The sequence below is a fragment of the Macaca thibetana genome, chromosome 10, assembly GCF_024542745.1.
Source record: "Macaca thibetana thibetana isolate TM-01 chromosome 10, ASM2454274v1, whole genome shotgun sequence".
In the NCBI taxonomy this organism is placed as follows: Eukaryota; Metazoa; Chordata; class Mammalia; order Primates; family Cercopithecidae; genus Macaca; species Macaca thibetana.
In genome coordinates this window covers 20,698,324-20,725,318 of record NC_065587.1, presented here as the reverse complement: position 1 = coordinate 20,725,318, position 26,995 = coordinate 20,698,324, and the positions used below count along the sequence as shown (strand labels likewise).

The window sequence follows — 26,995 nt, the reverse complement described above, 5'->3', positions numbered from 1 at the left end:
AGGTATGAGGCTAGGCAAAGCCAGGGCCTGAGGAGTCATAACTCTAACTGGGAAGTACTCAGGGGGTCTGGTAGCCCCTCAAACAGCCTGCCAAAGTAGATTAGTGCGTGGAGGTGTGAGCATTTTTCTGAGGAGAGAGTGCATAGCTTTCATCAGGGTCTGTGACACTTTCCCTCCCCTGAAAATGTAAAGAACTATGTCTGGGGTATGAAAGGCCATTTTTGGACTTTGTCCTAAAAGCAATGGATGCCATTGGAAAGTAACATGGCCAGATTGTAAAATTCATGGGCAGGAATTTTTATCTCTTTTGTTCTCTGATATGTCCCAAACACCTAGAAGAGTGCTATGCACATAGCTGACACTCAATAAATAACTGCTGAATGAATTGCCGAATGTCAATTTTGGCATTACATTGTATTGCATTATATTGTAATTGTGTACTTAATGTCTCTCCTTTACAAGGCTCAATTCTGGGAAACCATCTATGTCTCATTGATCTTTGTATTACTAGAGACATGTTTTTAGTGCCCAGCTCATCGCCTGGCTTAAAATCAGTTTCATTTATGTGTTCATTCATTCAGCCAATAATTAAAGAGCTCTACCAGATGCCAGGAACTGAGAATACAAAGATGATGCAAATATTGGGGCTGGGCGCAGTGGCTTATGCCTGTAATCCCAGCACTTTGGGAGGCCAAGGCATGCGAATCACCTGAGGTCAGGAGTTTGAGACTAGCCTGTCCAATATGGTAAAATCCTGTCTCTAATAAAAATACAAAAATAGCTGGGCATGGTGGCGGGTGGCTGTAATCCCAGCTACTTGGGAGGCTGAGGCATGAAAATTGCTTGAACCTGGGAGATGCAGGTTGCAGTGAGCTGAGATTGCACCACTGTACTGTAGCCTGAGTGACAGAGTAAGACTCCATTTCAAAAAGGAAAAAAAAAAAAAATGGCACTAACCTCAAGGAGTTTACATTCTGGATGGGAAGACTACTAAGTAGGCCTGATAATACTGCATAGTAAATGCTACAAAAGGGGTAAGAAAAGAACACAGCCGTGGGGTGTCAGGGAAGCCCAGCAGGCAGAAGAAACTATGGACCTGCCCCTGGGCCAAATGAGGAAGAGAGGAGCAAAGCATGGGTGTGGGTATTAAAGGTAAAGTCCAGAGTGGGGCAAGCAGGGCCCATTAGAACTGCAAGTGGTTAAGTGTGGGGGAAGATGGACCTGCAGAAATAGGCCAAGGCCATAAAGCACCTAGACTTTATTCTGAGGTCCATGGGAAGTTATTAATGGATGATTGATGAAGCAGAAGAGCGACGTGGTCAGATCTGCATATGAGACAACTTGTGCTCCAGAGTGGAGAATGGACTGGAGAAGCAGTCATAGTGGGAGTAGGGACCAGTGATTGGGAGAGATGATGTTTGCCTGCACTAAAGAAGTAATGGGAATAGACGACAAGGGATGGATTTGAGAGCTATTAAGGAGGTAGGATCAAAAGGAATTAGTGATTAATTAGATGCTAGCATAAGAATGATGGAGTACTCATGGATGATTCTGTGATTTTTAACTTGGACACCTTGTGTGAGTGAGAACAAAGATTGGGAACAGGCTTAGAGAAGCAGATGATGAATTCCAATTTGGACAGACTGCACTTGAGTTTTCTTTGGAATACCCATGTAGAGACTTTTAGTTGGCAGTTGGATACACACATAGATCTGAAGTTCAGAAGGAAGATCTAGGCTGTAAACAAAAATGTGGGGGTCTTTGCTTATGATTGGTAATTGATTCCTAAAAGCGGATGTGATCACTCAGGGAGGGTGTGGAGAATAAGGAGAAAGACAGCCAAAGACAGAACCTGGGGAGAACATTCAAGTAACAAGCATTTTTAAAGGGAGTGAATAAAGGAATAAGTGATTAAAAAGAGTCATTTAGAAGAAGGGATCCCTTCTAGAACTTCCCAAATACTGCTACTAAATCAGCTGGCTATCCTATTTGTGCTTAAGGCAAAGCCTACTTTTTGGCTTCCCAAATGGAGAATATGTTACTAAACCAAAGATGGAAAGTAGGGCAACATCATATCCAGAAAGCATATCTTCAGGGCTTTTTTCAGATACATATGTGGATACTCTACTCCTGAGGCTCTATTGGTAAACAGATCATAGTAGCCTCTTGTTAATCTGCATCAAGAAACACTTAATAATTAAAAGAGAAACACTTATAAGCTGTATGTTTAAAATATAATATGAAATGTATTAGAAGTCATTTGATGATCATCTGATGTTCAGATCATCCAGATAATCTTTCTAGCCTGCCTGATTACTGGCCCTTTGCTTGACTTGTTGGTTTTGGCGTCAAGTACACAAACTCAGCCAGTTGGAATACACCTGAAAAATGTTTCTCAAATGTTCCTTTGTGTGGATAAATTTGTTGGTTTATGTAGTTTGTATATATTATTTGTCTATGTTAAGAAGTGTCCCCTGGCTGATAACATACTTGTTTTTCAGCCCACTAATTTTCTATAAACCATTGAGAGTTCAATATTACCTTGAAATATTGAAGATATTTTTACTCACTGCAATAAAATTACAGTTCTGCAATTCATAATTAAACTTTGATTTATTTGAACAATGGAAGAAAAAGAGAACAAAACTATTAAACCATCAGGTCAACTGGTCAGTTGAGAATTTGTCCACTCATCTTCTCTTCTTTCATGTGTACCCAGATTTGATAGAGGTGAGGATAGCTTGGTTTGAATGGAAAGCATGGCCAAGCAACATATCTAGCTAACTTTTCCCAGATACTTTTTCCTACAGTCAAACCATAACAAATTCATCTCCTAGATAACAACTTAGTTTTTGTGCTTTGAGTTTTTATGTTGCTATTTCCTTTCCTTTAGAGCAGGCCATTTCAAATTTTTACATGTAAGTAAACGAGTTATTTGACTGGCTGCTCTATATATTTTCTCAGAGTTTGCATAGCTACTGTCTTAGTATAAGCCAAAAGGAATTTGTGGTTTCTGAGATCAGAAATTCAACTGCTTTATAAAACTAAAGGATGAATTAGTGCTTAAGTTAGCCATTTTGATACCCAATCTTTGTTCCTAAATGGCACTTAAATGTTTTATTGGCACTTCCACTGTTTTGTTATAATAACGTATCAGTAATAATAACATGCCTCTCCTACAAAGGACAAAAGGGGTAATTTTGGAACCTCTACTATATATTCTCACAAGTGAAAAACATAGGACATGGAAAAACCTTTCCTCCCATCTAGTGGCTGGAAAATATATAAATGTCGTCTATGTGTTTCTTGGAATTCCACGCATTAGGGATTGTTTGGCAAATTATAATATATCTAATTGTTCACCTGGTTAAGCAAAAATAAGTTCTAAAATCTTTACCAAAGCCAAACTCAATGGCAAAATATATATCTATAATGTTTCACTGACCAACTTCCCTTTCATCACTAACATACTCCTCAGTAGAAAGGTTATGTTTCTTCTTAATTCATTATTCTGAACATACGATAGAAAAGACAAGGCAGTATGTCTCTGCTACCTGAAATTGGGACTTAAATTACATTTGCCTCTAAAGCAGTCAGTGCCCCAGATCTCTCCTAAACCTTAATTGCTTCTTGTTGGCCCCACACCTTAACAAGCCTTCTCTCAAGACTTGGATGTGTTGAATTCACTAGAGAGAGCCAAGAAACTGTCTCAGGAACTGGCTGCCTCCAAGGGACCTCAGCTCCTGAAACTTGGAATACCAGACTCTGATACTGGCAGCAGGGCCTCTGTGCAGGGCCAAACCAGCCCACAGGAAAGCAGGTTTGGATCCGTTATGCAGCTTTAGGGATTAATGCTTGGTCTACCTGTCTTATATATGCCTTGTGCAGATGTCAAAATCTCTGCTGAATTGTGCCTCTCTCTGGTAATTCCCACAGATTCAAAGAATGAATTTTGTGTGCAGTCAGCAAAGTTCTGAGTACTCCAGGAAGAAGAGGAAGGTCAGTGAACCAGTGAAGGTCTTCATCCCTAACAGAAAATGAAAGCTAAATACTCTTTCTACATTTATTTTAAATTAAGTTTATTTTGTAAAAACATGCATAAACTGTCTTAGCAGGAAAGTAAATTCCTGTTACCAAAACCTTTTTCTAAATTGTTTGCTCAATTTTTTTGTCGGTTAGTAAGTGCTAAATTACTGGCCAGGTAGGACATGAGTCCACTTTGCCACAAGGAAAGAGCATCAGTAGGGCTGCCTCTGGATAGCATTACTTCAAAGCTGGGTTAGATATGAGGCACATTTTATGTTATATTTGTAAAAGAACCACAGCAGTTATTTTGGAAAGAAGCTGTTGTTCTCAAAGGAAAGAAGGATTTTTTTTTTTTTTTTTTTTGCATAATTAAACTCTTCAGGTATTTAGGCTACTGTGAAATGTTTTGACTTGTTGTAACCTGTATACTGGAATCCCTTTCTAGCTGTACTAAAAATTCCCACAGAGTTGCATAGGATGCATGTGGAGGTGCTTATCCAGGTGTGATTTATGTGTTAACCTCAGTCACAAGGTTGATCAGCTAATTGTGGGACCAAAATGTGCCCTCCCTCAACTATGGCCCCAGGCCCTGTTCTGTTAGCCAATACGAAACAGGGAACATGCTGCAATTTGGGAGCCTGGCTCTCTTCTTAAGACCTATATTGAATATTTCCCAACAAGCACTTCAGTTTATCAGTCTGCAACCTGCAAATGATGCTATTAGTTCCCTCCTTATCCTGGAAGAATTTGGATAGACTTAATTGATGATTAGTATGAACTGAACAATAAATGACTTAAAGTGTTATTTCTATTATTTATATAACATGAGATTTAGTAACTTATAAAATGAGGTTTAGTAATTTAATTTAAAAGGATAGGACCAATAAGTTAAATGTTAAGTGTGTGACTTATGGTTAAATAAAATGAAAATACAAGACTTTTTTTTTTTTTTTTTTGCTCATCTTTTTTCACACAGAAAGGAAAAGTTTATTTGCTACCATCAGTATTTCTCCAAATGTAAAGTGTAGTGAGAACATCAATAACTGGAGTGCTTGTTAAAATATGGATTACTAGGCTTGCCTCATTTCTACTAAATCAAACTCTCAGGTTCAGGCGCTGTGGAAAACTCTCCAGATTCTAACACACACACACACACACACACACACACATACACAATGGAGAACCAGTGACCTCTGACCCAGACTAAGGTAAATCTCTGTAGGAAAATCCCAGGGAGCCTACCTGTTCAGCACTGCCCCTTGCCATACGCCAGACTCTCAGCCATTCCTGACTATCTAGGGCAGCCTACCAAACTAGGGTCTTAAATTGGACTGTAGCACTGGGGCCTGCCAACGAGGAGGAGCATTTCCCCTTCTTTTAGTGTATTAAGTAGACTCATGAAAACCTGCTCTACCACTAAAAGAAGGAGGGGAAAGGTATTGGATTTATTATATCCTTGATAGAATTGTAGACTGAGTCACTATCATTTTTTTTTTTTTTTTTTTTTTTTTTTGAGACGGAGTCTCGCTCTGTCGCCCAGGCTGGAGTGCAGTGGCCGGATCTCAGCTCACTGCAAGCTCTGCCTCCTGGGTTCACGCCATTCTCCTGCCTCAGCCTCCCGAGTAGCTGGGACTACAGGCACCCACCACCTCGCCCGGCTAGTTTTTTGTACTTTTTAGTAGAGACGGGGTTTCACCGTGTTAGCCAGGATGGGCTCGATCTCCTGACCTCGTGATCCGCCCGTCTCAGCCTCCCAAAGTGCTGGGATTACAGGCTTGAGCCACCGCGCCCAGCCACTATCATTTCTTTTAAGAGAATCACATAAAGAGATTAGCTGTCTAGTAGAGGAATTAGGTTTATGTCTCTCCAGAGAGAAGGTCTAAGAACAAATTGATAAAGGCTATAGGAGATCAATTTATAAGGAGGAGCTTTTTTTTTTTTTTTTTTTTTTTTTTTCTCAGCATGATCTCAGCTCACTGCAACATTGACCTCCCAGGCTCAAGTGATCCTCCCACCTCAGCCTCTGGACTGGCTGAGACTACAAGCATGTGCCACCATGCCTGGCTTATTTTTGTATCTTTTGTAGACATGGGGTTTTGTCATGTTGCCCAGGCTGGTCTCAAACTCCTGACTTCAAGTAATCCACCCACCTCAGCCTCCCAAAGTGCTAGGATTACAGGCATGGACCACCACACCCAGCCCAAGAGGAGCTTTTTAACTCTACAGTTGTCAGTTGTCAAAATTTTGAAATGGGCTACCTTGTGAATTAGTGGGCTTGTCTTCACTGCAGGTATTTGAACACAGAGGAGCTTCACAAAAACTCTATAAACAACTCTCAAAGCAAATTAGCACTACTGAGTAGTTAATCTGGATTTCAAAAGGAACTATTTTGCTTCAAGGGGAATTGAGCTCATAATCTATATTTGTGATTATCGTAAACTTAGCCTAAGGTTGACAGATCCTTTAAATCAAAGTCTCAAATCTGAATCTATCTAGAAAATTTCTATAGTGATTTTATTATCTCTATTAACACCTCTTTCCCCATCTGAACAGTCTTTCTCACTGCCAGTAGGTGGACTGTGTGTTTCTGAGGCAGTGTGTATGTGAGACAATAGAGAAGTTTCTGGGCCTGTGCCCTTGGCTGGGCACACAGGGAAGGAGATCTGTTATCAAGAGAATCTGAGAACTGTGAAAACGTGAACTATCTGATTTTACACAGCAGAGCTCAAATATGCAACCAGCTATCAATATTGGAGTATATTCAGTTCTATCTACTGAATGATTTATTAGAAGGAAAGAAATATTTTTTCTAGTCTATTCATTTTGGTTCTTAATTGTAATGGGATGAATAAACACAAGTGCATCAAGGAGCTGACACTTTAGTGAAAAGAATGAAAACAGGCCCCATGCTGGGATGCCTGAGCTGTTCTAGACCAGTCATTCCCTCACCCTGACTGTGCTTGGTTCATCAGTGTGATCACAAAGATTAGATGATGATAGTTGGAAACTGGGACATTATTAAATAAAAAGTTATGCAGGGGAAATTTGAATTTGGCTGTTTGGGGTTTTTCTGTCTTTACAGAAATTTGGTCTAGCTGGAAAGACATGGGTTAGGCTCATGATTGCCGCCAGCCTTTGAAGCCAGGCAGTGAAACCACACCTTCATTTCCCCTCTTGCAGGTCCCTCTGCTGTCTGGGTTCTTTCATTCTCCAGCTCACCTCTTCCAGGAAGAGGCTGGAAATGTTCATCAGTGTCAAAGTTGCTTTCACATGAGTTCAGAGTTGTGTGTGTGTTCTTAAAATTCCACTAACCATTACAGCCAACTTTAATGTATCTTAAAATTGACAATTTATGGTTTCAAACTCAACAGTATTGGATATTTAGGGACTTCCACAGAATCTTATATTGAAATAATTCTCAGTTATAATCATCATCATTTAGAAAGAGGTCCCAAATAATAAAATGAAACTGAACACACTGTGCATGTAAGACTTAAGTCAAGATCTGCTACAATGTAGGATTCTAGATTCTGTACAAGTGAGAAAATGCCTAAATGTATTCTCTTTAGATATTTTTAGTTTGTTTAAAGGAAAAAAAGGTAATATTTTCAGTGTGACTGTGTGATTTGTGTACTGAGGTCATGGCTGAGACTTGATATAAAATTTCCAGTTTTGATAGAGGAGGAGGACACCATTGTCTTGGTTAGAAAGAAAAAAGCTTTTATTAATGGGCCCTTGGGTTATCCATTGGTGAAGTCAAGTTCCTATTTAGAAATGGCAAGACTTGAGGTACTAAGGAGCTAATCTGCTCATATAATATCCCCTTGGGTGCACAATATCTCTGCAATTAAAGTTTCACCGTCTGGGAGGAGCAAACTCAGTCTTATAGTAGGTGGTGGCTCACAGGTACCACTGGCTATGTGCAGGGCTGGCGTAAACTATTCCCTTGCAACCTGGCTGGAAGTTGCACATGAGATTTGCTCAATACAGGATGTTGAGAAAGGGATTGGCCAGCGTTTCTGGTAATAGGCTGATTTACTCAGCTTCAGGGCTTTTTCCTGTGTTATAATTCCATCATGTTACCCCAGAGCCTTTAGTAGTAAAGTCTCATTAAACTTTTATTTTATTTTATTTTGAGAGAGTCTCACTCTGTCGCCCAACCTGGAGTATAGTGGTGCGATCATGGCTCACTACAGCCTTGACCTCCCAGGTTCAAGTGATCCTCCCATCTCAGCCTCCCAAGTAGCTAGAACTACAGGTACATGCTACCATGCCCAGATAATTTTTGTGTTTTTAGTAGAGATGAGGTTTCACCGTGTTGCCCAGGCTGGTCTCAAACTCCTGGGCTCAAGCAATCTGCCCGCCTCAGTTTCCCAGAGTGCTGGGATTACAGGTGTGAGCCACCATGCCCAGGCTCATTAAACATTTTAGTCTGGACTTACCTGTGCCATGGTGTTCAGCAGTGCATGAGTTTTTCCATGGCAGGAGTAGAGAGGCAGACTGCTTGAGATAGCCAGAAACATCTATGGGGCACTAGTAGAGCATTCCCTGGGGTCTCAGACACTTAGAAACCTGGGATAAGCGTGAATTTTAAGGGGTTGTTTGGGTATTTCAGGACTCCTGAAGGCTGATGAAGTCTGGAGCATCGAGGTTCCATATGGGTAATTATCAATTGGCTCTAGGGTAAGCAAGCAAAGTTAGTTTTTCATCTTCCTTTTAGCAAGGTAGAAAAGAAAAAGCCTAGGCTGCTAAATTCAAAAGTTCTCATTTTCTAGATAAAATATTTCATCTCTCTAGCCCCCAGTTCACTCAATCTATAAAATCTGAATAATAATTACACCTATTTCATAATTTTGTGAGATTTAAGCAAGGGGATTCAAGCCCTGCACACATATAGTCGCTACTCAACAGATGTTCATCATGATGGCTGCTTTTTAACTCTTAGCATGTCCACTTTGTCTCCAGGAACTTAGGATTCCTTCTTTCTTCCCCTTCCCTTCCCTTCCCTTCCCTTCTTCCCTTCTTCCCTTTCCTTCCCTTCCCTTCTTCCCTTCCTCCCTTCCCTTCTTCCCTTCTTCCCACTTCTTCCCTTCCTCCCTTCCCTACTTCCCTTCCCTTCTTCCCTTCCCTTCTTCCCTTCTTCCCTTCCCTTCTTTCCTTCCCTTTCCCTTCCCTTCCTTTCCCTTTCCCTTCTCTTCTCTTCCCTTCTCTTCCCTCTCCTCTCCTCTCCTCTCCTCTCCCCTCCCCTCCTCTCCCCTCCTTCTCTTCTCTTCTCTTCTCTTCTCTTCTCTTCTCTTCTCTTCTCTTTTTGACAAGGTTTCATTCTATCACCCAGGCTGGAGTGCAGTGGAACAATCTTGGCTCATTGCAGCCTCAACTTCCCAGGCTCAAGCAATCCTCCCACCTCAGCCTCCTCCTAAATAGCTGGGACTACACACATGTGCTATTACGCTTGGCTAATTTTTGTGTTTTTTTGTAGAGATGGAGTTTTGCCACGTTGCCCAGGCTGGTCTTGAACTCCTGGGCTCAAGCTATCTGCCCACCAAAAGTGCTGGGATTACAGGTGTGAGCCACTGCACCTGGCCTCAGGAGTTTGGGATTTCTATGCTGCTTTTTGCCTACCCAGAGCTCCTACATCAACATCTTGTCCAAGCCTAGGGCCAGCACTTGAACCATGCTTCCAATTGCCTCTGTTCTCAGAGCGTTGCCCACTCCTTTCCCTAAATTGAAACTCCCTTTCCCTCAAGATAGTTCAATGGGAAAGAAGCATCAGATAAAGCTTAATATGCTGCCCTCCCACATTTGCATTTTAAAATAGAAGCTTGTTAATTAAAAAAATGAATCTCACCTAGGGATTGTGATATGAGAACAGACTGAATAAACAAGGAAGAAGAAAGTTTAAAGGGAACTTTGTAGCTGTCTTTAAATTTATGAAAGGTTGTCATAAAATGCAGGTAACCACAGACACATTCTGTGTTGTTCCAAAGCATAGAACATAGACCCAATGGGAAGACATCCCAGGGATGCAGATTTGGCCTCAACCTATTAAAGAATTTTCACCCCATGCTCTAGCAAATTGCCTGGCACATGGAAGACAATCAACATTTGACTGTTTTTGTTAGCAATTAGAACTGTCAGATGGTGACTGCTTCTGGCTGTAATGAGTTCCTTATCACCAGAAGTGTTCAAGACTAGTTGTCCAAGATATTGTCCATTTGGATAAGAATCGAACAAACTGAATACTGTAGTCTCTTCCAGCTATAAAACTCAGTGACAGTTCTATAAATAGTTGAATTTCAACAGAGATTTTAGAGCAAAGGAACATTTTATCAATCCTTTTTCCAAAAGGCAGGGTTCTAGAGTTAGACATTATCTGGGTTCAAACTCTGGTCATCCTGCTTACTAGCTGTGTGACTCTACAATTTTAATGTTTTACTTGCTATCTGTGTACATCAACTTCCTTATCTGTGAAATGGGGGCAATAGTATTATCTTTCTCACAGAGCTATTGTGAGAGCTCAATGAGTTAATACAGGGAAAGCACTTAGAAGAATATCTGGCACATAGAAAGTTAATGTTCGATAAACATTAGTTATGAGGTATTATCTGATACCCTTGCCACTTCTACAGCTTTTTAAGTCTTTTCAGTATGTGGAGGGAGGTCCTTTGTAGCATAGTTGACCGTGACCTTGTTTTTTCCTAAATCAGATGCCAGCCATGGCCACTGTGATTAACCAGTGGACTTTCTATCTTCTAAAAGCAAGTTTTAAGCTAAACAAGCAGACAGGGCTGGTGACGTGCAGTTTATGAAGGATCTGCCAATGAAACACAATCATGGCTGTGGACACCCTAACCCTGCTATGTGCCTGACAAGTGACAGATAACCAGTAAATATTTGTTGAATGAGCTGGGTGCGGTGGTGTGTGTCTGTTGTCCCAGCTACTCAGGAGGCTGAGGCAGGAGGATCGCTTGAGCCCAAGAGTCTGAGACCAGCCTGGGTAACACAGCAAGACTCTATCTCTAAAAAATAAAAAAATTAAAAAAAAAATAAAGTATTCGTTGAATGAATAAATTAACTCGGTAGGGTTTTATTATTTCCTACATTTTATTTATTTATCTTTGATTAGGTAATACATTCACATGATTTAAAATTCAAAAAGAACAAAAGGAAATATAAAGAAAAACCTCCCTGCCACCCAAGTCCCTCAGCCATCCAGTTCCCTTCCCCATAGGGAGCTAACATAACCACTTTCTCATATGTCTTTCCAGAGCTATTTTAGGCATAAACAAGCAAACACACTTGCTTATGCACATTTATTTCTTTCCCTCCCTTTTAAACAAATGGCTCATATACTGTTCTAGGTATGATTGTTGAAGTAGCCCAGAAATGGGAGTGAGCAGGGCACGTCAAGGAGGAATTAAAGAAGAAATAGCTCAGGGACAGAAAAATCAACCAGGAGACTACTGCATTAATACAGATGTAAGGCGATTAGAGCCTGGACTAGTATATTAAATGGGATAATCAGGGAAAGAATTGTTTGAATGCTTTTTAGCTTACACTGGGGTAACCACCGCAGTGATCAAGATTTTTGTCACCCCAGAAGTTCCCTTGTGTCCCTTTGCAGCCAGACCACCCTCCCCAGGCCCAGGCACCCACTCCTCTGCTTTGTCAGAGTTTTTCAGCTTTCATGTTACAGGCCTGCATGCCCGTGGTGGGACCTCCAGTCAGCAGAGTTAAACGCAATACTAGTCAACATCAATGGCACTTACTTCAGGCCAGACACTCCACTAAGCACCTACATGTGCTCATTCATTTAATCCTCTTCAGCAACTGAAGCAGGTACTGCTTTTATCTCAATTTTGGATAAGATATCTAAGATACAGAAAAGTTAAATCACTTGCTGAAGGTCACACAGTTAGTACATAGCAAAGTCAGAATTTTGAACCCAGAGCGATCTGCTCCAGTGACCATATGTAAAAATAATATAAGAAAATATTCAGACCGCCACAGAAAGACTTCATTGCTATTCATCAAGATTCAGAGGGAAGACCAATCCTTAGTAGGTTGATATAGAAAGAAGTTATCCAGAAGCCTTCAAGTATACTTTTAACTTGTCAGTTAAAAGAAGGCCAGTAGCCTTACTTCATAGGCATGAGCCAGTGGGCAGAATTTCACTTCATTCCCCTGCCTTCAATGTGCACACCCCCATGATGTTTTCTTCTAAGAAATTATAACATTTAGAACTATCTCCGTATGTTAAAGAATCGGTGTGGTCAGGTCATTACTGAGAATGACAAGTATCTCTGCCTATCTGTGGGTCCCAGAATACGCATGTCATTCTGAAACCACAAGGAATGCGGTTAAATCCTCTGGTCACATCTCTCAACAAAGATTTATCTGTTTCACTGTTGCCTCCAAAGAGCTTTTCTCCTGGACTAAGATGTTAATTCACAGCGATGTCTACTAATGGGTCTTCCATAAAGAGGAGCCTATTAAAGGAATTAATTACATTACATGTTCAGAAACTTCCCAGCATAATGAAATGACTCCCTAGCTGAAATAGTATGAGAAGGAAACCATTGAACTAAATCATAATGGAGACAAGTTTCCATAAAGTGAAATGCAAGTTTGCTAATATAACTGTAGACTATGAGAAACAGGACAGTGAAAATGCTAATAAACCACTTTTCACTCACTGATGGAGTTTTATTAAATATAGATCATCTTTTTCCAAACATTTCAAGTTACTTATTTTCTTCTATTTGAGGCCTAAGTTTGCCACTTATTAACATGGCCAATTAACCTTAAAATGCAATTTTAATGTTTTGGTTTTTTTAAATAAGAAAATAGTTGTCTTCAGTCAACATAGAATAAAAGAAAATAGACTTAGGTTGCATTCGATGGCATTCAAATTTCAGAGGAGGTGGTAGAATGATCTATTCTGGAAATCTAGGTTGGTTTTGACACAGTGCTGCTTAAAGCCTGGGGAGTAGATTAGATGACTTTCTGCTCTCTTATTCCACCGTATGGTCCATTTTCACACGTGCAAATCTACAGAAATGATAATAGCAGAAGAAAAAGATAACAGTGGGTTAAGTGTGGTGCTAGGGATTGTGCTGGCAACTGGCAAACCACCAATTCATTGGTTTCTAGGTAGATAGGGGACAGTGGTGCAGGGCAGGGTAACATGGAATATTCATTAGAGTCAAAGTCTGATTGTAATCTTAATCTTGGTTCTCCCTTTATTTCTGGACAAGTCTCTTAGTTCTCTATTCCTCTATTTCTTTAGTTGCAAAATGTGGATGGTGAACCTGTCTTTCCACCTAGGGTTTTTAACAACCAGGAGGTAGAAGCAGTGGGTTATGACAGTCTGCTCTAAATCTGGCACAGTACCTGCGATCCCTCTGCCTGGGCTCTGGGATAGTTTCAAGGAGGAATGGAGGGTTCCCTTGAGGGACCAGCCCATGCATCATCGGTGGTTCTAGAGAGATCCTGACCCCAGGAACCATGAGAGTCTGGACCAGTTCTCTGGCCCCTCCTCCAGGCATTTGGGTTACTGTCCAGCAAAAGCGAGCTTCATCAGAACCTCGTCTATGCTTCACTGAAACTTGGGCTTTAGTCAGAAACAACTCAGCCTTCAAAATGAGGCTCACAGGGAAGTTGTTTTTATTAATGAAACTCATTTATGATTATAGTGTATAAAGCAATCATTTGCATGCTATGAACTGTTTAAGAGATTATGGTGATTATACAATGTGTAGAGAGGCAAAAAAGTCACAGAGTTTGCAAGATGATAAACCATCTTTCAATATCTTGCTATTGCTTAGATTTCAAGTGCTTCTTAAAAAGGATAAGCTAAATAAACTCTAACATAGTTCTAGCTAAAAGTCATTAGTCTAACAGTTCTGGTGGAAACTGTTAAACCAATTCTGTCACCAAAAAGATAAACAGCTAAAAACTGCCAGGTATCAGTATTATTGTAATATTCCCTTTATCAAAAACCTATAACTGAAATGTATAGGTAAGAGTTTACAGTAAGCAGCAGGTACCTGGAAACTTGTCAGTTAAGGTTTCCCTTTATAGAAGAACCTCTGCTGTAAGCTTTTCAGCCCTCTAAAGCCAGTCAAATTTTTAAAAAAAAGCTTTCACTATTAGTTTCTAAGGAAATTATATAAAGGTCATAATACTAAGAGAAGAGCTTTAAATTGTCATTTCCAATAGGACATAAGCCTCCTAAGAAAAAAACAACCTTGTGCGTTTTTCTTGGGGGGGAGGCATATATAAATAACAATCAAAAGTATTTTTCTTTCTTGATTTAATTTTAAAGGTGATAGTTAACTAAATCACTTTAAGGTGACTTCCTGCTGCTCCCCCAACCTCCTCAAAATTAAGAATACAACAAATATTTGCATAGGTTTATTATTCACATTTAATCATGAATAATTCACTTTGTACAGACAGCTGGGTAAACAAGAGATTTGGAGTTTCCTTTTTGTAGAATATTTTTCCATTGGCTGAAAGGAAACATCATCAGTGGTGATTTTATATGATTTTCAGTGCCATCTTGTCTTCTCTCCTCTGGGTAGGAGATCCCTCCTCCTTCCCTCCTTCTGTCCTTTTTTTTTTTTTTTTTTTTCTCCAGTTTACTTATTTCTGTCAACTTTTGGGCTATACCTCACCAACATAACATTTTCTATTACAAAATGAAAAAATAGCTCAATCATTCCGGTTTTTAGTCTGCAAGACAACATAAAGTGTATTTTCTCTCTTTCCACAACATTAGAGTTTTTTAAAGCTGTGGGTTTGCTTCTGTGTGAAGACCCTCTTACTGATGGGAAAAGATCTTTCAGAACTAATTCTGCCTCATCATTACCTCCTCCATCTTTTCCTATCAGTCATTAACAATTTCACAATTATTTAACTGTCTGCCACAAAGCTGGTTTCCATTTCCCTCTCCACCTCCCAGGCCTACGTGAGGAAGTGGAGCACGTATCACTGAACACAGGTTTACCCAAGGCATTTCAACTCCTGGGCAAGTGGGGCATAATTTACCAAAGGTCAAGGATCCTTTCAGTTCTGTGAACGTCATTAATCAAATTATGATAGTATAACCTGTGGTTTAGTAGACAATAAGGCTTGCCATAATTCATCTATTACCAAATGAGGGGTTGGGGGTGGGGGTTCATAGTATATCCATGGGAAATCCCTGCTTTTTGTCATGGCCTGGGAAGTAAGAATTTTCGCCACCCACCAAATGTCAAGCATCCACCCTAACTATGTTAGTTGAGGACAAACATTGGCTCTGGGATGTATGTGCCCTCTATTCAGCAACACATATAATAAAATGTGAATGTCATAGAATGGCAAGTAGCATTCTAGAGAAAATTAACCATAATTTGACTAAATTAAAAATTAATGTTTTCTTCATTTAACACTTAGGGTTTACTGTAGGCTAGATGTGTTCTAAGCACGTCATACATATTAACTCTTTAATTCCCATAACAACTCTTTGAGATAAGTACAATCCTTATCCCCATTTTACAGATATGGAAACTGAGGCACAGAGAAATTAAGTAATTTGCTTAATGTCACTACAGGAAGTGGTAAAGCCAGGATTTGAACCAGGCAGTCTGACTCCAAAGTCTGTGCTTTTAACCACCATGCTTTGCTATGAGTATAATACCTGCTTATGGTAAAAAGTGTGGCAAAATAAGAAAAGCACAAAGAAGAAAAAAATTACCCGTAGTCCCACTCCCTACTTTAGTATATTTCTTTTGTGTGTGTGTGTTTCTGTTTTTTTCAATTAACTATACTTTGTGAATATTCTCCCATAGAAGATACTGATTTGATTGAACATTCAGATCATTTTCTTAGTCTACTGTGTTAAGTACTGGCCCAGCTAAGTTTGGAAGCGCTTATGATTGGTGGAATGGAGTCGGGTAGGGGCTGCTGATTTAGCAGATGCCTTATTTCCCCAAGCCAAAGAGCTGCCCTGAAAATGGGCCAAATATAATTTCTTTTAAGCAACTTGAAAAAAGTGTTTCAGCCTAGAGACATACCGTGACTTTTTCCCTCAAAGCATTTCATTTACTTTCACTTTATAATGTTCAGTTTTCTTAGGGGCAAGGTAGCAGGGGCAGTGGGGGCGGTGTGGGGGAGTGGCTGTGAGTCTTAATGCAAAGAGAAATGTAGGCTAGTCAACAGGAAACCCAAAGTGCTTGATACAGCACAGTGACCTCTCATTGTACCTTGGCATGGCTGCTTTCTCTTTCTTTGATAGGTGTTGCAAAAATATAATAATATATATATTTTATAAAAAAATTTATCTGGTAAACAAAACTGTTGTTATATGACAAGACAGTAAGCATCTCTGAAGCCAAGACAGTAGTGGTCATTGCTATGGCCAGCTACAGCTCTTGGCCAAGTCACATGCCATCCTGTCAACAGCCAAAGAGGTAAACAGCATAGATATGTGCTGACCTAACCTCAAAAACTCTTGGGAGCACAAGGAAATTGGCTTGAAAAGACTCTCTTTTTTTCCTCCTTATTAATTGAATTTCTGTCTCTAATTAAAGAGGCAGAAACAGAAAACAATATTCAAAAGGGAAAGTCAAAGAATAATCCCCATCTCTGGAAAAAAAAAAATCACTGAATCATCAGAAACATGGCTGCATTGATTCTCACTCTTTCCCTGAGCTGTTTACCCATTTTCAGGTGAGGAAGTGAAGAGGAGGGCCAAGGTACAACCTTTTCAAAGGACCCTCTCTGGGAATTACTTTCGTATGTACATAAATTTCCACAATAAGTATCTTCTGAAGTTTTCATGCAACTGAATTGTTCTTTCAAACCTCTTATCCAATGTTCTAACTTGAGTTGTGCTACCAGAAAATCAGGTGTATCTTAATTGCTAAGTCAAAGTTGGCTTCTTTTGGAAACCAAAGCTCACTAACTTGAGCCCCTAAACTCACCCCACCTCCTTCTTTTTTCCTTTAAAATACCTTTTTCCCCACTTCCTACAGTCACTGGTCTTAGGTCCCCTTGTAACCATTGCAGGCAGCTGCTGTTGGAAATTTTAAAAATGAAATTTGGGCTGGTGCAGTGATGCATGACTGTAATCCCAGCACTTTGGGAGGCGAAAGAGGGCAGATTGCTTGAGCCCAGGAGTTCAAGACCAGCCTGGGCAACATGGTGAAACTCTCTCTCTACAAAAAATACAAAAATTAGCCTGTAGTCACAGCTACTCGGGAGGCTGATGTGGGATGATCACTTGAGTCCAGGAGGTCGACGCTTCAGTGAGCTGTGATCATGCCTGAGTGACACAGCAAGAGCCTGCCTCAAAAAAAAAAAAAAAAGAAAAAGAAAAAGAAAAAAAAGGTTTTTTTCATTAACCCTAAAACTAAGGTCAAATCTCTTTCTGTTTTCAGTGTTTTGAAAACTAGTTCTAATTCTTTCTGTCTGAGTCTTTGCTTCTAGTCTTGGGGGAATGACAAGGCACTGGGACAGGAAACTAAGAAGCCCTTCCAACCAACAGCCTATTAGCTGCTGAAGGTTACCACTTCATCCAGATTCCAAAGAGACTCCTTCAAGGAAGGATTTGGGGACCAGTGAGTACCAAGGAGCAGACTAACAATCTTTCTCCAGAGAAGGCTTTAGTAGGTAGTAACTACAACTCACGCTAATATGTTATATCAGAGCTCACCACTCACAGAGGACTTCCAAAGGGTTTCTAATGCATATCATCGCATTGAAGTTTCATCATTATCTCCTGGGGGTGGGGGGTGGTTGTGTAGTGACTATTGTACATAGCCTGTGTTGGATGCCCCAGATCTCACAGTTTATGGAGGACCTGGTTTGAGTGCACCTGTACCATGTACATGGCAACTGTACCATGGCCTTGCTCCCTCCTTGCCCTGAGTCTTCCTCCTTCACTCCTTGCCCATCTCAGCTACAGTGTCTTATATTGCAGTCAAAAGCTGTCTTTCGCCAAGACATACTGATCAGTTAGCTTAAGCTGTAAACGTTTGGTTTCAGTGTCCCTCTACCCAAAGAGAAGTCTTCAGGGCTCCTGTCCTGACACCCTGCTGCCTGCTGTTCCTGCCCTCTCACGCCATGCCTCCCATCTCCCAGGACTCCCTGAGGCCACACCCTACCCAAGGCTGCTCTCTTGGAAAACCACTCATGACTTGAGCTTGGCCCTTTTCTCCCACAATTAAACTCACTTGCCCTACGTCTCTCTCTAAGTCCTACTAGGGGTCCAATTTGTGCTAAGAGACTACTAGCTGGCTATTCTAATACCCCAGTCCTCTCAGGACCTCTTCTTAGCCATGTGGGCTTGGGTGAGCAATTCAGCACCTCCTGAGATTCACCTGTGAAATGGGGATAATCATTCTTTACAAGTGAGGACCAAGTGAAATCATTTGGAATACTATATATATCACCTGAATTCCTTCTTTCCCCTCAACCCTCTCTTTCTCTCCTAAAGTAATTTCAGGGCACCATCTTCTGCTGCCTGGATTACTGCAGCAGCCTCCAGACCACAAAATTTTCTCTGCAGTTCAAGTACATTTCATTTACCATCTTGCAGATGGTAAGACACATTTACAAATCAGCTGGCTTCTGAAAGTGTCTTCTGGACATTCAATTCCCCCAACTACTTTCATCTTACAACTTCAACCACTACCCCTAGCACGGTCATCTCTTGCAGTTACTGGTGTCATACTACCTTTGCCTTTCGATGGCACTATGAAGTCCCCATTGGCACCTGTTTATGCCTCTCAGCCTAACCCCTACTAAGGGGTTGGGTGACAGCATGCTCCAGTAAGGCTGAAGCACTCTTCTCATGGAGGCTCACCCAAGAGGGAAAGAAAAGCAGAAGGAAATGAGGGAAGGAAAGGTGGAGGCTAGAAAGACACTTTGGAAACTGTGAAAGTGGCCCTGAGCTCACATGAAATGCAAGCCAGCAAAAGTGTTGAGATTGGAAACTTTAATATGCCCCTTTTGAGAGAACAGCTGTAGCACTGCAATTTCCTAGAAATCTGGATGGACACATTTAAAGAGAGTGAAGCACTGAATGGAAATAACTAGAAAAGAGGCTTCCTCCTGAGCTCTGAATGTCCTATCATGGAGGAGTTACGAGAAAGAGCAAAGCTAATAGCTGACTGAAAACCCACATGTTGTACATTTAAGGTGATAGCTGGGAACCCAGATTCTATTCTTAGTCAAAAAAGTGGGGGGAACATGCATGAATTGCTATGAGCAAGAAAGGCCAGCAAGGAAAGAGAGAGAAACAAGGGAGGAGAGGCCAGTGCCAGCTTTCAGGACTGACATTATGATGATTTTTCTTTCCCTGCTCTGAGAAGTTGATCTGGTGGTCCTAAGTTCCTGGCATTGGGCAGTTTTCCAAAAGTTTGGGGCAGTTACTCATGAAGAAGAAGCCAACTCCAGACAGCTCGTCGGGAAATGTGGAGAGTCAGTGCCTGGGTGGTTTTCTTACTAATCCAGGATTTATTAAAGCTCAGAAAGCAAGGAGCAGAGAAGGTTTTTATAATGAGACATTTTGCAAATAGAGTCATCAGCATTTTTTGATAGAAAAGAAAGTTTCTCTCTGAAACTTTCTGAAGGAGATGGCCAGCTTGGGAGGCTGGGAAGAGGAGGGGGCTCCTTCTGTGAGTGCTGTGGCAGGTGGGGGACTCCAGCAGTGGGAGACTCATTCCTTTCTGAGTCCCCTCCCCTTCAGGGTACAAAGTTTTTATTTGCAGTTGGGAGGAATTAGTCGATGATCTAATAGAGCTAATTTTTTCCTCTCAATATGGTATGATGTGGCATCGGTAGCTCTGCCAGATACTGATGCTACCAAGGGAACTTCAGTGCAGGTGGACTTCACGTTATTATATTGACTTATTCTTCCAAAGTTACATAGGAACTAAATTGTTTTAAATCTACACAAGTAGTTAAAGAAGCCCTACTTGAAACCTTTTGTAAGTCTAAATATGCATCTGAAAGGTGAGTAAACACTTCCAAAAATGTTTTGCTTGTAGCTCTGAATTTTGATTGGTCTCCTTTGCTGCACGAACATTCAGGATGTATAAATGTTATGGTTTAGATTAATCATATGCCCATACCCACTTTGATTTTCCAGAATGTTATATCGAACAGATTGGTTTCCCTTCATGTAAAAAAAAATCCAATAATTCTGCAGCTTCTTTGGGACTTTATAATTTTTTACTTACAACAACAACAACAACAAATTGTGTTATTTCCAAACACACTAGAAGACCACAGCATCTAGCTCTTGAGCATAGCATTGGCCAAGGTTAGAATGAGGGGCTAGGCCCTGAACATAAGTTGATACTGATTGTCAATGGTCGACTCAATGTATATACTTTCCTGGGAATGGGTTCTGTGCAAGGCACTGGCTGTGTACGATGAAAGAAAGTCCTGAGCTGTTCAGACAGCCCATCTGATGCAGCAGCAACAAGCCCAGAAGAGGAATAGGGTTAACAAATACCAACAGGTTAACGCATACCTCAGAGCAGAGAGAGAGGTCTGGCATGGTGACGGAAAGCTTCAAGGAGGGAGTGACTTTTGAACTGGATCTTGAGGGGAGGTCAAGGTTTGTATACATAGAGCCAGGCAGGAAGAGCATCTCCTACGAAGAGGAACAGAGGAGAGACTGCTCAGAGGTATGAGGATTGAAGGGGGTTTGGTGACAGAAAATGGACCAGTGTGGCAGGATTTCCAGAAAGGAAATCCTGGAAAAGTTTCAGAACAAATTTTGAATTAAGGGTTTGAAAACACTTAGGTGAAAACAATAATTGCTAAGAGTCAACCATGGGTGCACTAAGAACTAGTCACTTCCTGTTTTTTATAAGGTTACTAGACTGGTAAACTAGAGGATGTTGTCCAAGGGATTCTTGTGATTGGCTGGAATTTGGTCTTTTTCTAATGTAAAATTTTATTGTTCTGTGTAAGAGTAGAACTCAACTGTGTTGAGTTCCATTATGCCACTCCTTGCAGCAAGGCATCTGACATAGGCTCTGTGATATTCTTGGTAGGGCTGTGGTCTGTGTAAGTCAACATTCATCCCCAGAGGTGATGGATCAATGGCAGGATAGAGGATGGTTTCCGTACTATAACAGGGCTTCATGTTTGGCCCAGTTCATTTTTCCATCTTCATTCCTGTTTGCCAGTGACATAAGGAAACATGCAGGCACACAGGATACATTATCAGAGTTCCAGATAATATGAAACTGGACGAGATAAATAAATGTATTCATTCGTATATCAAAAAAGATCTTTTGGGGCTAGAATGATAGACCAAAAAAAGCAGCTGAAATACAATAGTTATAAATGCAAAATACTGTGTCTAGGGTCAAAAAATCAACTTCTCGAAAAGCAGATGGAGAAATATGTCTTAACCACAGTTGATGTGAAAAGAGACCGAGGCCTTTTAGTTTACCACAATATGACCTAACAGTGTAATGCGCTTGGCAAAAGAAGGCTATATTTAGTAAACATATCGTGTCACTATGTTCTTTAATTCAACAAGTCCTTATTTTGTCCCCTAAAATGTGTCAGGTACGAGGTTGGGCGGTGAATACACACTGGGGACCAAGACAGAAAGAGTCCCTCCCACATACAGCCTGTAGTTTAGCAGAGGACAGAAACAAACACCAGAAAAAGTAAACATATAAAATCATTAAACCTTGTGACAGGGGTCTGGAGGGGCACAAATAAAAGTGGGGAAGGGTCAGAAGAGACCTGCATTTCATGAAGTGGTCAGGTTAGGCCTCTTTGAGGAAGTGATGTTTGAGCTGAGGCCATACGAAGAGGAAGGACAGTCAGAAAGGCAAAACACTCCAAGAAGGACATTGAGTGCATAGGCCCTGAGTCTGGAAGGAACTTGATGTGTTTTTGGAACTAAAAGACCAATAGGCTGGCCCCCACTATGGCTGCCAATGTCCATTCTCCTGTCCTTCCATAGCGATGGGGCTTCTGACACAGGGCTGCCTGGCTGTGGTATATTTTCCAGCTTCCCTTGCAGTTGAACATGACCATGGGACTGAGTTTTCATGAGTGGAACGCTAACAAAAGATCTTCAGTGACAGCTGGGGCCCTTAAGAGGTGGGTGAACACCCCCTCCCCTTCACACTTTCCTTTTCTTGCTGGATGCATCTGAGACTTGGTAGCAACCCAGCTTATACCAGAACACCACATGAAATAGCAGATCCCCAGTCAGAAGGAGCCTGGGTCACTGAATGACTACAGAGAATACAGCACCTTGCCCACCTGGATCACTCATCTCACTTATCATCACTCAACTCTCAAGATGGTTACTTGAGAGAAAAAAGATTCTATATTCTTTAAGCCACTGAAGTATTGTCCTGTCTCTTACCTAACCTATTATAGAAACAAAGGAGATACTAGTGCCACCAACCAGTCCACATTTAGAGCGTTGCATTTAGTCCAAAGGGTCACGTTTTTAAAAGCGACATTGACCATCTGAAGCATGTCTAGGGAAAGGTAACAACAACATTTAGGGGTCTGAAAACCAAGTAAATGAAAAATCTGTTAAAGACATTACAGTTGTTTAGTCTGGAAAAGAGATTTCTCTAGGGTGACATGATAGCTGTCTTTAAACATTGAGGAAGAGGAATGAAACTGAATTGGGGTAGCTCAGTGGGACCTATGGCTGGTTGGGATTTGTGATGAAGCAGATTCTCATTCAATATAGGGAAGAAGTATCTAACAATGAGGGGTGATTAGGAAAAGGCCAGATTGCTTTGAGTATCAGAGGCTTCTCCCTATCACAGCACCCAGAGAATGGCCACCCACCTATGAGGAGATGTTGCTGGGGTGATCTGATATCATTGTGGCAATGCTGGTGAATTATAGGATTTCATGTAGAAGAGGTGATATATAATGCAGGTGAAGCCAGGTCACAAGGGGAACTGACTGTCAGTTTGGAGTGTATCCTGGAGGCAAGTAGCATCTTGAAGTTTTCTGAGCAGAGTAACAACATGATCAAAGCAATCTACTAGGAACATTGCTTTGGCCAGTACAGGGTGGAATATGTCCTGATTTTTATAGCCCATGTTGGTCATTGGGTGCTTATATTCCCTGAACCAGTAGCAATTTAAAGAAAACCAAGAGTGGGCCGGGCGCGGTGGCTCACACCTGTAATCCCAGCACTTTGGGAGGCCGAGGTGGGTGGATCATGAGGTCAGGAGATCGAGACCATCCTGGCTAACACAGTGAAACCGCATCTCTACTAAAAATACAAAAAAAATTAGCCGGGCGTGGTGGCATGTGCCTGTAGTCCCAGCTACTCAGGAGGCTGAGGCAAGAGAATCACTTGAACCCGGGAGGCAGAGGTTGCAGTGAGCTGAGATCGCACCACTGCACTCCAGCCTGGGTGACAGAGCAAGACTCTGTCTCAAAAAAAAAAAGAAAAGAAAAGAAAAAAAAAAGAAAACCAAGAGTAAACAACACTGATTTTCTTTATTCTTGAGATAATCCAAAAATATTTATGGGCTAGCATTTTTTAACAATTTATCTTCCAAGATGAATGACCCTTTCATTCCAAGGAACTCAAAGTACCTGACATCCCAGTCTCATTCAGGCTCGTCTCATATCTGAACCGCTATGTCAGGGGCAAGACTATCAAACCTCCTCTCTCAGATAAGAAGGATTCACAAAGAGGGGAAGTGAGATGTTCAAGGTCACAGTGAGTCAGTGGCAGTGCAGGCCCTTTGACTGAGGTCTCCCAACTCTCAGGCCTGCACACTGCCTTGTGCCCATGCAAAGGGTACCTCAACTAGGAATGTCCCCCACATACCAGAAAAATCAACCTGAATGAACATCCTTTCTGAAGGCAGAAATTACCTGAAATATTTAAGGTTCAACCAATCTCATTTTGTAGATGAGGAATCTGAGCTTAGTGAGGTCACATGGGCAAAGGCCTATCTGAGACTTGAACCCAGGCCTGGGATTCCTTGTACTACATCTTACCATCCTATCTACCCATCAAATGGTAGGCCCAGAAACACCCTACACGATTACCTGGAACCAAGTAGGCTATCATCATCAGCTCCACTGTCTGGAAATACAAAGGCTCATATTGGCTTTGGCCACCAAAGAGAGGAAACATTCTGCAATCCTTAAAAACTCATGGCCGAGGGGGTGGGGGAGAACTGTTTGAGCCTTGTACTTAAAAAGCCGAAAGGGAAAACATGTGTTTCACATTTGTCTTGGGATGGGAAAGAAAAACTTTTCCTTTCACTTAATCTTGGTTTAAACAAACAGAGAGACTGCCCTTTCTGTAAACTCACCGAATGTCAAATATTGTTCACTCGCATGGCATTGGCTTACTAAGCCACTACAGAGCCACTTCTCTCACGTAATCCCCTCAATCCGAAGGCACTTCAACTTGAAGAGGGTCAACTGAAATACACATTTCCTCTGATGATTGGACAAGAGACAGCCGATGGAATCAGGTTTCCAAACCTATAACCCCTGGTTTCAGCCGGAGACTTGAGGCAATACGGCTTCAGTCATGACTCAGGATTTTGCGAGTGAAAGCAAGCACGTCAAGTGATGTAAGAAAATTCCCCCATTCCTCCAACCCACTGGCCTCCCTCTCCCTGGGGAATTCAGTCAGAGAGCACTGTGTTGGGGGTGGGAGAGAAACGGAGGTGTCCTGTAACTGGGTGCTGAGCTGCCGGCACGCCTCCGATCACCATTGCCGCGGCCAGCGTCATCACCATTGCGGTGGCCAGCGTCAGCGCTTGACAAAGGAAGTACTCAGTTACAATTACCTTCCTGTTGGCCAGCAGCTCAGATAATTGCTTTGCAATGTGTGTGAGAACCTCATAAATTAAACCAAGAAACAGAGGGGCCAGGTCTGGGCTGAAGGGAAGTGTCAAGTGGAGGAGGCAGTGATGCAAGTCTACCTTTGAAGTCACTTTGTTTGTGAAAAGTCTGCTGTGCTCTCTTAAGGAAACTCCACTGGAATGAGGTTTCTGTGCATGTGGGGTTTAGGGCTATTGTTTTTGGCTCTGACTTTCACCTCAAGCCCTAGCTAGGACATGTATAAATCCCATAACAACAGCCTGACATGAAATTGCTCACCCTCTCATTGCATCAGGGGACTTTTACTCAGGCGGATTTTGAATGCCTCATTGTTTAATCGGACAGGAAGTTTACTCTCAATGTAAATGAGGAATCCTTTTTCTCCCCGCCTTACCTCCTTGGAAGATTGTTACAGAGGCCTGCCTTGTTGGCCCTAGTCTAGCTTCTGGTCTAGCTCCTTCCATAAAAGCAGCTGCAGCTCACAGCAGCTGCCCAGTTTCTTTATTAGGGTAAGGCTTTTCTTAGGACCAAAGTTTTTGGGCAGGCTTTTCCCTAGAGGGAGTGCTGGATGATGGGTTAAGTAAGGGCCACCCAGGGACAGGGTGGGGTTGGATCTGAAAAGGGTTGGATTTTCTCTTTTCAGTTTCTTCATTCTGATCTGCACCTAGGTTTTTTTTTTTATCATAGAGAGGGAAGCCCCATCTCCAAATCTTATGATGCTTTTCTTCCTTGGGATATATCACAAGGAAAAAGTGGGTGACTAGCCCACATTTGTGGCATAAGGATAGGACTCTGAAGTCCAAATGTATCAGACTAACCAGCATCAGCAAGAAGATACCTAATTCAGAACTGTGACCCTACCCTCTGTTAGAGCAAATCTCTGAGGATAGAAACTTCTAGAAAAATCCTTGTGGGTCCCCCCACATCTCACACCACACTCTGTAGGCAAACCCTTTAAAAAAAAGTACAAGTACAACCCTCTCAATCTTCTTCTGATGCACCCATCAGCGAGATTGGCTGAGAGATCTTCAAAGGGAGAATAGTCTCAGGTACAACTACTTTAGTCAAAGGAAACCAATTATGGACAACAACGAGGAAATGACACAGACACTAACTCAGTAAGATGAGGAAGCCCTAGTTTATTTGGTTTGTATATCTAGAATCTTTTTTCCTACACATCTGAAAAGCAACCAATAATGAGTTAAAAAAAAAAAAAAGAAAATCAAGTCAAGCACTGTGCATGTAGACCTAGAGATTAGTCTAAGGTTGAATTCCCATCAGCATTGCCTTCCACACACAGCTTCATCAATGATGGACTGGGCAGGTGGCTCAGGTCTGTAATCCCATCAATTTGGGAGGCCGAGGTGGGTGGATCACTTGAGGTCAGGAGTTCAAGATCAGCCTAGGCAACATGGTAAAACCTGTCTCTACTAAAAATATATTTTTAAAAAAATTTATCTGGGCATGCTAGTGCACACCGGCAATCCCAGCTACTCCAGAAGCTGAGGCAGGAGAATCGCTTGAACCCGGGAGGCGAAGGTCGCAGTGAGCCGAGACCAAGCCACTGCACTCCAGCCTGGGCGACAGAGCAAGGCTCTGTCTTAGAAAAGTAAAAAGAGGCCGGGCGCGGTGGCTCAAGCCTGTAATCCCAGCACTTTGGGAGGCCGAGACGGGCGGATCACGAGGTCAGGAAATCGAGACCATCCTGGCTGACACAGTGAAACCCCGTCTCTACTAAAAAATACAAAAAAACTAGCCGGGCGAGGTGGCGGGCGCCTGTAGTCCCAGCTACTCGGGAGGCTGAGGCAGGAGAATGGCGTGAACCCGGGAGGTGGAGCTTGCAGTGAGCCAAGATCACGCCACTGCACTCCAGCCTGGGCGGCAGAGCGAGACTCTGTCTCAAAAAAAAAAAAAAAAAAAAAAAAGAAAAGTAAAAAGAGTCAAGGATGATCCCTGATAGCAAATATGCTAAAGATTTATTTGTTTAAAATTGCAACGTTGACCAGAATTTTACACACGTGTATGTGTGTATATGCACGTAAGTGTGGGATTGTGGTTTTATTTGCACCAGGTCAGGTATAACTAAGCAAGAAGTAGCAGCCTTGCTTATGGCCGGAGC

At 41.7% G+C, this 26,995-nt stretch overlaps 2 protein-coding genes across 3 annotated transcripts in view; one reads left to right on the top strand and one right to left on the bottom strand.

Annotated features, from left to right (window-relative positions):
- Window positions 1-4,963, top strand: part of HORMAD2 (HORMA domain containing 2) — a 92,238-nt gene extending 87,275 nt beyond the window's left edge. For both annotated transcript variants that reach the window (XM_050806834.1, XM_050806833.1), the window contains exon 11: window positions 3,937-4,963. In XM_050806834.1, coding sequence (XP_050662791.1) covers window positions 3,937-4,041 — 105 coding nt within the window. In that variant the 3' untranslated portion in view covers window positions 4,042-4,963. The remainder of the gene's footprint in view (window positions 1-3,936) is intronic.
- ASCC2 (activating signal cointegrator 1 complex subunit 2) overlaps window positions 1-24,638 on the bottom strand; it is a 402,689-nt gene extending 378,051 nt beyond the window's left edge. The window contains exon 1 of the mRNA XM_050806794.1: window positions 24,635-24,638. The gene's annotated coding sequence lies outside the window, so the exon portion shown is untranslated. The remainder of the gene's footprint in view (window positions 1-24,634) is intronic.
- Window positions 24,639-26,995: the final 2,357 nt, after the last annotated feature.